The sequence below is a fragment of the Halictus rubicundus genome, chromosome 4 (assembly GCF_050948215.1).
Source record: "Halictus rubicundus isolate RS-2024b chromosome 4, iyHalRubi1_principal, whole genome shotgun sequence".
NCBI lineage: Eukaryota > Metazoa > Arthropoda > Insecta > Hymenoptera > Halictidae > Halictus > Halictus rubicundus.
The window spans coordinates 9,651,417-9,664,985 of record NC_135152.1 but is presented as its reverse complement, the minus strand read 5'-3'; the positions used below and the strand labels follow the sequence as shown (position 1 = coordinate 9,664,985).

At 35.9% G+C, this 13,569-nt stretch overlaps 2 protein-coding genes across 3 annotated transcripts in view; one reads left to right on the top strand and one right to left on the bottom strand.

The window, feature by feature from the left end:
* Positions 1–8,987, top strand: part of LOC143353359 (scavenger receptor class B member 1) — a 48,318-nt gene extending 39,331 nt beyond the window's left edge. For both annotated transcript variants that reach the window (XM_076786618.1, XM_076786617.1), the window contains exons 4-8: positions 4,300–4,500; positions 4,655–4,879; positions 5,306–5,468; positions 5,654–5,898; positions 6,892–8,987. In XM_076786618.1, the coding sequence (XP_076642733.1) occupies positions 4,300–4,500; positions 4,655–4,879; positions 5,306–5,468; positions 5,654–5,898; positions 6,892–7,248 (1,191 nt within the window). In that variant the 3' untranslated portion in view covers positions 7,249–8,987. The remainder of the gene's footprint in view (positions 1–4,299; positions 4,501–4,654; positions 4,880–5,305; positions 5,469–5,653; positions 5,899–6,891) is intronic.
* Positions 8,643–13,452, bottom strand: LOC143353355 (ATP-dependent DNA helicase Q5). Its single transcript, XM_076786611.1, has 13 exons — positions 13,209–13,452; positions 12,985–13,109; positions 12,749–12,913; positions 12,486–12,662; positions 12,237–12,416; positions 12,067–12,172; positions 11,842–11,953; positions 11,527–11,754; positions 11,254–11,439; positions 11,057–11,177; positions 10,722–10,994; positions 9,408–10,641; positions 8,643–9,337 (listed from the first exon to the last, which is right to left on the bottom strand). Exons 1-13 carry the CDS (start codon positions 13,294–13,296, stop codon positions 9,276–9,278), a joined length of 3,057 nt encoding a protein of 1,018 aa, XP_076642726.1. The 5' UTR covers positions 13,297–13,452; the 3' UTR covers positions 8,643–9,275.
* Positions 13,453–13,569: the final 117 nt, after the last annotated feature.

The following is a 13,569-nucleotide window of genomic DNA, read 5'->3' as shown; positions in this document are numbered from 1 at the left end:
AAAAGTTTTTTGTAAAGTAGCTGAAATTTGGAAGAGTAGAAAAATTGAAAGAGTCTCAGACTGTCAATATCGAAAAAAAAAGTTTCTACTTGGTCTCTGTTTCTGGCAATCGATGTAGAAAATCCGCGATCTAATTTTTAATCTGTTCCTTTTTTTTACCACGAAGAAACCTTTAGTCGACGAACGAAATAGTTCTCTTGTTAGAGTTTCCGCGAAGTCAAATGAAAATTCGCATAAAATTGCGCACTGTAAATAATCTTCGCAAACGAAGAGATCGGAACATCGTTTGCACGACAGACCGGTTCCAGACTTTTCGCCGGTTACGTGTGCGTAGCGGAATAAGTTATGAATGAAAGGGGACGCGTAACCGTGCGTGAAGAAGTATATTACGCGTCTGCTCGTAGGAACGCGGTTATGCAAATCGTTTCATTCATTGTTGGGCTTTGTTGCGCGGCTCGCGTTTCGGATTACGTGGAGAGAACTGTTTGGCCAGGTTCGCGCGCCGGCCGAGACCGAGATTAATCTTTGTCGAACAGAGCAGGAAACAGCGTTTATCGACGCGTGTTCCGGGACACGATGTAACCGCGGCGGATCGTGTCTTCGTCGCAGAAATCGAATCGGATGTTAATCAGGGAGCTCAAGGTTTGCTTATGAAGTCGGTTATAAGCCGCGTCGCGGCAAAAAGAAGACGGAAATGCAAAATCACAATCCGATTGCGCGTACACGACGGAGACCGAGACCTCCGTCGTCGGCGTGCAATCACGAAGATCGGAGTCATCGATTTCCTCGCGGATATTTCCATTTTCCGTGGGAAGGTGTACTCTGCGGACTATGTAACACCGCCGTCGGTGTATCATGCCTCCTTATTCATTCGAACGGAAATTAATATTCATAAGGCTGCCGCGCGAATCGGATCCAAACAGCTTCGTGATTCTCTCAATGCGAGTATCCTTCCGAGATTTGACACCATTCAAGTATTTTCAAACTGTACGGGTGTATAACACTAGGTTAATATTTTTCAATTAAAATCATTAAGATTCTAAGGATGCATAAATAAGAAATTATTTAGCAAATTTATTTCTTTGGGTATATATTATTTTTAAAATATTGCTGAAAATTTGGATGGCACGTTCTTGTTATTTTTATAAAGTGAATATTTTTTTTTTATAATGTATACCCAAATAAAAAAATCTTTTCAATAATTCCGCATGGGTGCACCTTTACAATCTCAATAATCGTGAATTAGAAATCAGTGCAGAATTATGCGAAGAATTGGGATTCTCAATTTTATTAACTTTTATTAAGTATTATTGACCTTTCAACTGAAGATGACGAGTTAATTCGTCACTCGAATTCACCATCGCCTAGTACCTAAAAACTCTCCGAAATTCTCTCTTTAATCCAACGAATGATTCACATTCGCTACATTGTTTTGTAGTTTTCATACTGGTACAGTATGTAAATTGTATGTAGTAAAATTTTTCATTTCGTCTTCATAACAGTTCACGATCGAAAACAAAATTTGTTAGGATCTACAAGCTGCAACAGAGTCGCAACAGTCATTGCTGTTATGAACTGAGCTGTTCAGTTTTTTTGTACGGCATTAATCGAAATTCGTTAGAATGTTTAGCAATGTAAAGCGATGTTTAGTGATGTCAAGAGAGATCCATGCGAGGAAAGAAATCGATCGACTGCGAGCAATACAGTCATCGCGAGCGATTTTGCAACTGTCGTATGAAGGAGAATTTGCTCACGTTTCTGGCAGATTTTTTATTAGTCATCTCTATCTACACGGAAACATGCTGCGTAACCGTCATTCTCCTGATGCAATCGATTAAATAACAGCCAGTTAAGTAAAAGTCGTATCAAATAGATTGGCTAATGGTGATCTTAGATTGTACAGTTATCGGTTTGACGAATATGTCCGACGACAAAATTGTTTCCTACAAAATGTTGGTCTCGTCAAGGTAAACTAAGTGTTTCTCAATCAGGATCATTCCCTTTGCTAGAACCTTTTACAAGAATTCTGGAACATTCTGGAACCGTAAGAGTTCCAAAACATTGAAAACTTTCATAACCATTTGGATCGCATATTCTTCTGATAAACGAGAATGGGTTCCTTTTCATTCAATCTTAATCGCTAACTCTTCGTCTACTGCGCAGCTGAAAAATAGCTACAGTGATTTTTCTATATATGTCGCCAAGGCCTGGATGATGAACGTCGCGTAATTATCCCCACTACCGCGGGGTATATCCCGTGAGGGGCTGCGAAGCACGAGAGGAGTGTAAACATAACACGGCTCGGGTATGTCTCCTGGACGATACATGACGCTGGCAAGACCCCTGTTGTTGACATATATCGAGAATTCTTCTGATTTTGAGAACAAAAGATTCCGATCTATTAACATCTAATTGTTGTCATCTGAATGTTCTGTTCGTTCAATCGGTAGAAAAGATGTTTTCTGGTAAGACGATCAATCAAATGTCATCTCAATTTTTAACCCCTTAGAGAATAAATAAAATTTTATTAGAATAATTAGAGGAAACTGCGACAGTAACGCGATTGAACATTCAATTAAGTTTTATGATGTGGTAAAAAAGTGTCGGAGGATCAAGGCTAATTATAGCCCAAGCTTCTGTCATTGCTGGTATCGGGAGAGGCTCGTAAACTCCATTGATCGATAAATCGACGTGGAAGGAAGACAGTAATCAAGCGCTGCTTAAAATTTCTGTATTTCTCGCATCTATGTCCGAGAAACGGCGGCTACTTGGAATAAAATGTCGCACGAGAACTTTTTTCACTCGCTTAATTGTCGATATCCGGCGTTGTTTATGTGGCACATGTCGAGTAGAGAACAACATCTTGCAGACACCAAGGACCGGGGGTTACATAAGAGTGTAATGACGCTTATTAATTGGGTAATTACAATACATTATACAGGTGTTATTCACAGGTGTGAGTTAGTTCTTGGAATCCGCCAAAACAATAAAAAATCTCGCTTAAAAAATGTATAACATCAAGAATAATAGAATAGAATACAAATCATCTAGTTGCTATCGGTTTTTCTTTATTCATTCGAAACCTTTACAAAACCCGGAATCACGCTCGATTTTTGATCAATCAACGCGCGTGCGTATCGAATCAGTGCATTCCTGACAAGTTAATTGGCAAACTGGAATAGATACACAGCGGAAATGTACAAACGAGCGCAGAAAGTTCTCACGTATTTGCTAATTTTTTTCTCCACTATTTAACGAGGTGATTCAGTGTTGTTACGTTGGCGGGAAGAACCGCGCGAAGAGTCATCGGTGAATGAAGATGCGATCGAGGATGCGTTCCCCGGGACACTTTGCCGGTCGTTCACAGCGAGAGTGAAGTAGAATCAGGAATAATTTGTGAAGTGCATCCTTATGTAACACGTGTATCGATATCTTGCGCATGCATATGTATGCAGCCGTCAGGAATGTTGACTTAAAGCGTGCAAGATCCTCGACAAGCGCAACAGCTCGGCGGCGAGAAAACGCGCGACGAATTACAATGGCGTCAATGAACTTTCGCACATGATAAAAACCGCGGAAGCTCGGGGATCGCCTTTATTGTGACAGAAAAAAAAAGAAAGAAAAAACGACGATAGATCCTTCGGCCAGACACATTGTAATATACATGCAACGGAACAATAGGCTTGTTCAGAGAAAAAATACCGCGCGGTGAGTAATGAGTCTGAATGAACGAGCCTCTTTAATGCTTTGCGATAACAAACAACCGCCAATTAACGCCATCGTGTTTTGTAACACGGAATATAAATTGACAACGGCGAATAACTGGGTCAGATTATTTCCTTATTGCGCAAAATGGGCTGCAGATTTTATGCTTTTCTGCGATGAACGCATAGGTGGAACACAAAATGACTGTAACGTCAGAAGAACTTTTAGTTAACTCCTCGCAATTAGTGGAGAAAATTTCTACCTCGCCTAAAGACCCGTATTAGGAACATTAGCAATTCTAACATTACAAGATATATATCCATAATTTATAAAACGGATAAAATTGGAACATATCAACACTAATTAGGTACAGTTTTAATCTATACGATCTGACTTGAGTTACTTACGATCTGACTTGTTAAAACTTTTATTCCCATTTACCAATTTCGCGTATTTTGGTGGGCTGTATATCGTTCGAAATTGTGTTAGCATGATTCACCATGAAGTACGATGTTAAATACGTGTCTAATAAGAATGTCTAATGAGAGGGACGTATTAATACGGTGATGAAATGTATATTTCTCTTTGTTCCAGAGCATCACAAATGTGATGAAGGATTCGTCGTATCTCACCAGGCTTGGTTTAAATATGTTGATCCACCAAACGGATACGCAACCCCTAGTTAGAATGACTGCTCGGGAATTCATGTTTGGCTACGAATCCACTCTTCTCACGCTAGGAAATAAAGTGATGCCGACGTGGATCAAATTCGACAAGCTGGGACTCATCGATAGGGTAAGTTAAATTATTTAGATCGCTTTTCATCACTTTTTTTCCCCCTCACATCTGGCAGAACGGTGTCTAGCCTGAACATGTCAATGTAGACCGAGGACTTCATGCATCCATGACAATAAGCAGGTATTTTAATCTGACTCGTGTTTGTCCGTAGATGTACGATTTTGATGGTGATTACGAAACGGTTTACACGGGAGAAACCGATGTCCGTCTCTCAGGCCTAATTGAAAAGTACAACGGCGACGTAAATCTGCCGCAATGGACAGGAAAGTGTGCGAATGTGAACGGCTCCAGCGACGGGGTAAAATTCCCAGGCTACATACAGCCGAACGATACTGTGCTTTTCTTCAGAAAAAGTCTCTGTCGCAGTGCTCACATGGTGCGTTGAACTTTCATCCTAGCAACAATTGGTGATGGGTCCACTGCAAGAAGGAGCTACGCCACAAAATGTTAAAATGAGATTTTTCATAATTCTGGCACCTCGTGGTGTCTAAACGTTGTCCTATATAAATTAACTTATTACGAATAATTCGCCGATCGTACAGAAGAAACGACTCCCTTTTTTCACGATTATTTTTCTATCCTTTGTTCAAGTTTATAATGTATTACCTCATTTTTTTCTTGTTAGCGAGCAATTTCTGTTTGAACTGTATTGCGTTCGTAACGTTAATATTAACGTAGATTTGTATGCATAGATTCGACTTAGTTCTCCTATAAATTATAGCTTTTTCTATCAACTCTGCTGCAAAAGAATGAAATAATAACCTGAATGATTGATAATGTGACTCGCGAAAAAATTTTGCAGGTTTGCACAGGAGAGAAGACCATAAGCGGATTGCATACATACAAGTTTAATTTCGTTGAGAACGAACTGGACAATGGCCTCCACAACCCGGAGAACAAATGTTTCTGTCGACAAGGGCGCTGTCTGCAAGCTGGTTTGATCGACGTCACCGATTGTTATTACGGTATGATTATTTAAGTAATAACAGGTCCTGTTTTATAGTTTTTAATTCAGCATTTGTACAGACGTAATTAAATATTAAAGAATGGTAGAAAACAGTAGAATTGAAATCGAATTTAGAAATTCATTGCAAGAATTAATATAATAGAATGGACATTCGGAATTACCATATCTTTTTATCCTTTTCAGGGTTTCCAATCGCTCTATCGTATCCACACTTCTACAAAACGGATCCAGCCGTTTTGGAAGCCGTAGAGGGTTTGAATCCGAGGGCAGATCTTCATGAATCCTACGCCTATGTTCAGCCAAAATCGGGACTTCCGGTGAACCTCGCTTTCCGTTTCCAAATTAACATGGCCCTGCAAGATATCGGTCACATGGCCAGAGTGGACAAATTCGAGAATTTTGTGTTACCACTACTGTGGTTCGAAATCGTAAGTATTTGTACCAACACATTATTTTATATTTTACAGCGTATAAAATCTTGAAAAATGATTTCCATTTTATTTGTCTTTCCTCAAGAATTTTATCTATTCTATTTCAGTGATTAAAAATTTTATTTATTTTTCCATCTAATTCGTTTACGTAAATCTCAACTGGTATAATTAATTAATAGAAAAATTCATTTCCATACTGCCCAAATACTTTTGTCTGTTTCTGTATTTTCTATTGTCGATAAAATAGATATCTTTTATATCCAGTAGGTACATCTAATTTAAAGGTATTTACAGTAAGAATAGACTGAATATTTTTTGGACTCCCTTGAACCAAATTAATCTTGTTAACTGTTTTCTTTAACACGCTCCGTTCCATTTGATATTTTATTTGTAATCACAATGATAGTCACAACGTACTTTCTGATATCATCTTTCGGTACACAATTATTGTGTATATTATTAGAGAGGAAATAAGAGTGCTCACGCTCGGGGTTTTAGTGTCACCACTTTACCTGCATAATCTTTTTAGCTTGAAACAGAACCTGCATCATCGTTTTAGCCTGGACCAGAACTTGCATCATCTTTTAGACTGGATCAGAGCCTACATAAAAGAGCCTCTTTTAACATAGAAGTAGCATCCACTCTGGTATTATTTGCAATCCGCTGCTAATGATGCAGGTAAGATGATGCAGGTACTGGTCCAGGCTAAAAATTAGACTAGGGGGCAGCACTATACCGGGGACACTAAAATCTCGGGCGTGAGCACTCTCATTTCCTCTTTGCTTTTACTAAAAATGAATACTAAATAAATAAATGAAGCTGTTGCATTTTTTAAGTTCAGTTTAAAAGTCCACCCGAGGCTTAACAAATGTTATGTACTGTGACTCGTGCGCCTGGAGGACAAGTCCCAGAAAACTGACTTGGCGCGAAACGTGTTAACTTGTTTGAAATCGTAAGATTATACTGACTTATCGAATATCTTTTTTCCAGGGTATGTACAAGTTGCCGATGTCAATGAACGTTCGTTTCTGGTTTTATTTGAACGCTTTACCAGCTATGGAAACCGTAGCGATGTACTCTTTGCTACTTGCCGGTATCACGGGGATATTTATCGCTGTCTACAAAATCGTGTTGTACCAAACAAAGGGATCGTTGTTGCCTAACATCTCGGACATCAAGAACCAAAACTTACAGTTCGTAACAAACAGGCGGCTCTCGTGCAAGTTAAACGAACCCGACATACACTACAGTTCGCTGCTCGATTCGAGGGATTCCGAATCGAACCGAGAGAACACAATGTCCGACATCGGAGCAGAACTATCAAACTTGAAGGAAGAGATCGTGTGATAGATAGTACGCGATTCGAGGTCTAGGAAGAGGCTATTTCCTGTGTAAACTCGTTTTACATTTGTATCTAATAGGTAGCAAGTCGCTTCGGATTCCGATATATCGCGATCGCTTCGAGCGATGGAACGAAGTCCGGATCGATATATTCCTATTTAGCGTGCTGTAACGCTCGATGAGCTTACAATTAGAGTTCTTATACTTGTGTTAAATAGCATTGCCGAATTTCTCCTGCAACTATCCGGTACACAGTTTCTTGAAAATGTGTGATCGTGAAAGGTCTCGTTGTATAGTTTAAATTTTAAGTAGAATCGAGTAGCGTAAACAATCGGCTCATGTGGTGAGTAGCGTCATATGGGTTTTTTTTATATTTTTCTATCACATTGCGTTTACATTTCGTATTGCGTATCAAATTTGCCAGTACAAACGGTGCAAGTTCATGACAGGTTCTTGGTTTGCAACGTGATTCATAAAATACGAATCAATGTCGATCTCTAACTGGTGCGTATTTAATTGATCTTACCGGTATCTCTCTATTTTGGCGCTTGAAATGGCTGATGAGTACTTGTTGTCATCAACAAGTAGAATCGGTTAGGTGTCTGTTGTGCTTACCAAAAATGATAAGATGAAAGCATAATGTATACACGAACAATTTGCACATGAATGTATAGATAGAAAACGAAATGAATTAAGACTGATACTATTATAGACTGGTCGTAGCGATTAAGTGGTTTTGGTCGAACGATGATCGAACGTAATGGTCGAAGAGCGGAAAAGATTATGAATTTGAAAATCGAATGGTTGTGTTATTTCGTTATAGTTATAACGACATACTTGTCACAGACTATCTGCTTGGAATTGCACCGTTTGTTATTCTAGTGCATATTTATCATCATTGGTTGTGTAGAATAGTAGTACGAATTATTATAAACAAAATTCACTGTTACACTATCAATAATTTATACACATTTTATGTGGGTACACGCGTATTCTAAAAGCGAACAATATTTATCGAAAAAATACATGGATACAGTTATATGGACAAACGTGTGAAAAAACCACTTTAGCTATGACTTTTATTCGTGTATTTAAAGTAAACCATGTATCCTTAATAATAAGGGTTCAAAAGTATTATTTGTAAGGATCATTTTGTAACTTTTCATGGAACATTATTTTACGTAAATCGCCATACCTTTTATTAGCAGGCACGAGATTATTCAATATTATTTGAAAACATTGAAGTATCAAATCAATGAACTTCATCTTGGGACGAAATTAATACTAATGTTACGTACTAAAATTAATACTAAATTAATACTGTGGTGAAAATAATGAGGTTTTAGCGTAATTACATTTTTAAGTAGCGCAATAAATAATAAATATTTTTGAAATACCGATCTTGCCGGAATTTATGGACATTCATGGAATCGTGGACCAAATAAGGAAACAGTATTTTTACAGTACGAAGCAAAACACATAAATCATATTGTCCTCATGTTTAATAATATTACGACAAAGCAACATTGTTTAATGGTTTTTTCAATTATCTCGGCCCTTTGGTTGTACCATTTATGCATCTTGGAAAAGTAAATATGGTTGATAAGATGTATGTGCACGTGTATCATGACTGTTGTAGTTTCCACTATTATTAATATTGTATTGCTTGCCAGTGAAACATCAATAATGTGAATATTCATAAAAATTGCTCAAACAATATTTTTAATAAAAATTTATTATATTAATACTCTTCTTTTGTAATTTCAAAAGCACCCTCCTAGGAATGCATTTTTTTATATCATAAAATGCATATATCATAAAAAATAAATGATGAAATGTAATTGAAATATAAAGTATAAAAGTTAATGTATTTTAAATATGTATGAATTTCAAATTTTCGTTCAAGTTTTATTGAAATATAATTAATGGACGCGTATATACAGAAAAATATCTACGCAATTTATGGTATAAATAGAAAACACAAATAATGAAGTTGCAGTTCCATATTTGTGTAGATATAAATATATACAATTCTATATCGATGCGCAATCTTGTGACATATATTTTTTAACAAAACGATGTATTCCCGCTTCATCTGAAAGCAATCATTGTTATATTTTTCTCGTACTAGATTAACATTATATGGTAATTAGAATGTACGTTACCGAATATTTTTTGAGCTAGTAAAGTGTAATGCATTTCTCTGCAGTTTTTTGAAAATGTCGTTCTGTCAGGAATACGTTTGGATGGGTAATATTTCATTAAGTATGATTTTAAGATCTCTGCAGTTTTAAATTGCGTTGCTTTATCAGCAGGAACCATTATTTTTTCCTTATTACCAGACGAATGTTTCGTGCGACTTAATTTATGGCGTTTCTCTCCGTGAGATCTTTTTCTTTCCGAATTCTCCTTTACTAAAGCACTTGACACCTTTCCGGCCACATCTTTCGTATCCGATAATTCTTTTTCATTTCTTAGAACTTCACTTTCACCTTTTTTCTCATCTGCAACAGTTTCAGTGTCGTAGTTATCGTTAGTAGAGTTTGTAGTTACTTCAGAATTGGTCACGGATAATTTTTCTTTATCAAGCTTCGCTCTTTTAGTTGATTGAATGTCTACACTGTTTCCGAACAAATCTATAATTTTCCGTCTTTTATGGAAGTTTGATTTCGTCATATCGTTAATAACATTCGTGTCACCGCTAGTTTTGTCATCCGTTAAAGTGGATTCATTGCAAATAGTTTCTACAACTGGATCATTAGTTTCTGATGATGACTTGGCAGCTTTCAAGATTTGCTCGTAAACCGTTTTAGTCGCTCGCGGTGGTTTTTTATTTTTCGACTCTCTTTTTGATTCCTGCGAACACTTCCGTGATTGTTTCTCCTGATCTTTTGACATCATTTTATTGTCCTCGTGAAGCTTCCTAGCACACATGAAACCATTAAATTTTCGAGAATCTTCAGCCTTTTTGTTATCCCCTTCAATAGTTTTATCTTTCTCAATGTTTACACTCTTGCTATGATAAGCAGGACTTTTATTTACTTGCGTTTCTATTATGTCAATGTCTTCGTCATCTTTTAAAATTGTTGCATCAAATAAATGTTTTCTATTACTACTAAATGATGGTTTCATAATTTTCTTGTCATTTTTCATCTCTAAGGCAGTTTTAAATGTAGGATACAAAATATTTTTGTTTGTGGCACTTGATTCTTGTGAAGAAGCACGAATATCTTCATAAAAAAATTTATTTGGTATACTTTTCTCACTATCTAAGCTGCTACTACTCTCTATTTGTTTATTGAAACTTTCTGACTTTGCAGGTTGCTTATTGTTTGATTTGTAGTCAAGCAAATATTCATGAACAGTATTATTGCTGGTGCACTTTCGTACAGAAGAAATCTTGAATTGTCAACGAAACGAAACATAGGTAAAGGTTTGTGTGTAAATTAAAACATTTGTAAGTAGAATAAATTACATACCAATTTAGACATATTGAACTTGTACTTGTTTGCAACTATGGTGTTACACAACCCCTTATATTCAAGCTCGTATGCTATATTATGAAAATCTTTCTCTCGTAGCTGCTCTGTTATCTCCGCAGACATTTTCTCATAGTTATCCGTTAACGCTGATTTTAATTGAATGTAATACTGTTCTCGTACTTGAACGGTTAGACCCTTGATTTTTACATCAGTACTTTCGGCTGCACGTACATGAGATTCTATAGCATCTTCAAGATTTTGTTTCTTTATCTAAAATAGTATAGTATGATAAAAAATAATAATATAAACTGACAAATCTATTATATTTATACCTCGTTGTTTCTATTATTTCTTCGAATAGCGAACTGTTTCTCGATTAGTTGTTTTGATTCCCGTTTGCTTTCAGCTAACAATTGTTCTCTTGAAATTCCTGTTTCTTTACCTTCATCTTCTCTATAGATGTTTAAATATTCATATATCAATAAAGAGTACATACAGATATTTTGTTTATAAATTAAATGTTACTTACACATCATACTTTGGTAAAGAAATGCCATCTAAATTACTTCTGCAATTGCTTCTTCTTCTGGTTTGAGCCATTTCGAATTGTGACACTCTGGCTTGAACAGCATCTTTGTTTTCGCAAACGTCACATCTGTTCTTACAAGGTGGTGGACTGTCCCCGAAGTATTTTGAAAATACCGCGTGCCTGCATCTATTAATTTGATGCATCTTATTCATTAAAGAAGCATATGTCAATTAAAAATTTCTAAAATAAATGTTTGTGAATTATAATTCTTACTTCACTTCAAGGCAATATGAGACAGTTTTTTCAAAATTTTTCCATCTTAATTTCACAAGTTCTGTATTCTTCTGCGTTATTTCTTCTTTAATCAAAAATGCAATGGGTCCATATTCTTCATTACTAAAATAAACTCTACAGAAAGCTGGTTTCCCATCTCTACCCGCTCTGCCAGATTCTTGATAATATGCTGCTATATTTTGAGGGACTGTCCAATGCACGACAAACCTATAATATAAATTATAACAACTCTTAAATTAATAACATGAAGTTACATTGAAATGAAGATAAGAACAATCCAATTTTATACTTTACCTAACGGTTCCTTTATCTACACCCATTCCAAAACTGCATGTTGCTGCAATTACAGGTACTTCACCAGATGTCCATTTATTTTGAACTTCATTACGTTCTTGATTCTTCAAACCTGCAATTGGTATTATTTAGTAGAAAGTTTTTAAGCCTACATACTGACCAATCTATAGCTTCTTTTGTGCGTTAGCCTACTGTAACAAAACTGTGAAATGATATGGTATGTACCAGCATGATATGCTAAAGTGGATATGCCAGAATTGGACAGTTTATGTGCAATTACTTCAGTTGCTTCTTTCTTTCTACAATATATAATGCCACAATTTTTCATTACCTAAAAACATTTCTTTTTGTAGGTTCACGGAAAAAAATATATACCTTTAGCATGTATAACTTACTTTTGGTGTAGATGGATCTTGAGAACCAAGAGCCTTTAAAATAAAACTCCTTAAGTGTTCAAATGGTTTATCTAAACTTTCCAAAAACCATATGTCATAATAAAGATTCGATCGAAATACAGGCACTGAAAATATCAGTGGATTTTTCATGCTCAAGCTTTGCAGTATATCATCTTTAACCTGTAATTGACACATATTAGACTAAACAATTATTAAACATACTTTAACTGAAAGCTTGAAAAAGCGTACCTCTTTCGCAGCAGTAGCTGTTAATGCAACTATAGGAATATTAGGACACAATTTTTTAAATATACCTAACTGTCTGTAACTGGGTCTAAAATCATGACCCCATTGACTTAAACAATGAGCTTCATCGATAACAAAATAAGCCAATGATTTTGCTTTCCTTAATTTTAATACCATATCCTATAAAAAGACATCAGTAATCATTTTAGTAGATTCTTTTAAATTAATGACTTTATTGCGAATAAAATAAAGTAAAGATAACTAACTTGAAAATGTTGCTGTGCTCCCATTTCAGGAGTAACGTATAACAATTTAGTTTTTGGCGAATTAGATGATATATCTTTAATAATTGCGTTTCTTTCTTTGGTTGATGTAGTTGAGTTTAATGAACTTGCATTTATCTTTTTGCTAACTAGAAAATCTACTTGATTCTATAATATGAAATTAATGTTATATAATTCACTCAATCGTCTTTCCATCTTTTATTAAATCAACTATATACCTTCATAAGAGCTAACAGTGGTGAGAAGACAATTGTGACTTTATTTTCTTTCATTACGGCGGGTAATTGAAAACAAAGTGATTTACCACCTCCGGTTGGCATACATACGAACACATCATCTTTACCTGAAAATATACAACCGATTACACACAGAAAACTGTTTATCATCTAAAAGTTTATAGATATATGCAGCATGCAGTATATTGTCGAAATAACTATTTCACCTTTGTAAACAGCAGTAGTTGCTCGTTTCTGAATGTCGCTTTTGAAATCATCATAACCAAATACAGACTTCAAGACAGACTGTAGCATTTTATCATGTAGTAAAATAGATTAATTTCTTATCAAAACTGAGCGTAAACAATCACAATTGCATTGTACATTGATACATAAAACGTTCCACACACCGATTCTACTACACCTATCTTCATAAAATCATAAAAACGCGCTACCAGAGAGGTAATGAGAGTATCTTATACTCATGCCACTGCCACAGGCAGACGAGTTATATTGGTTATATGTAAGATGTAAGAGTAGATCATTCGTACACTCACACAATACATCTAGTGCCAGAGAGCAGAGAGG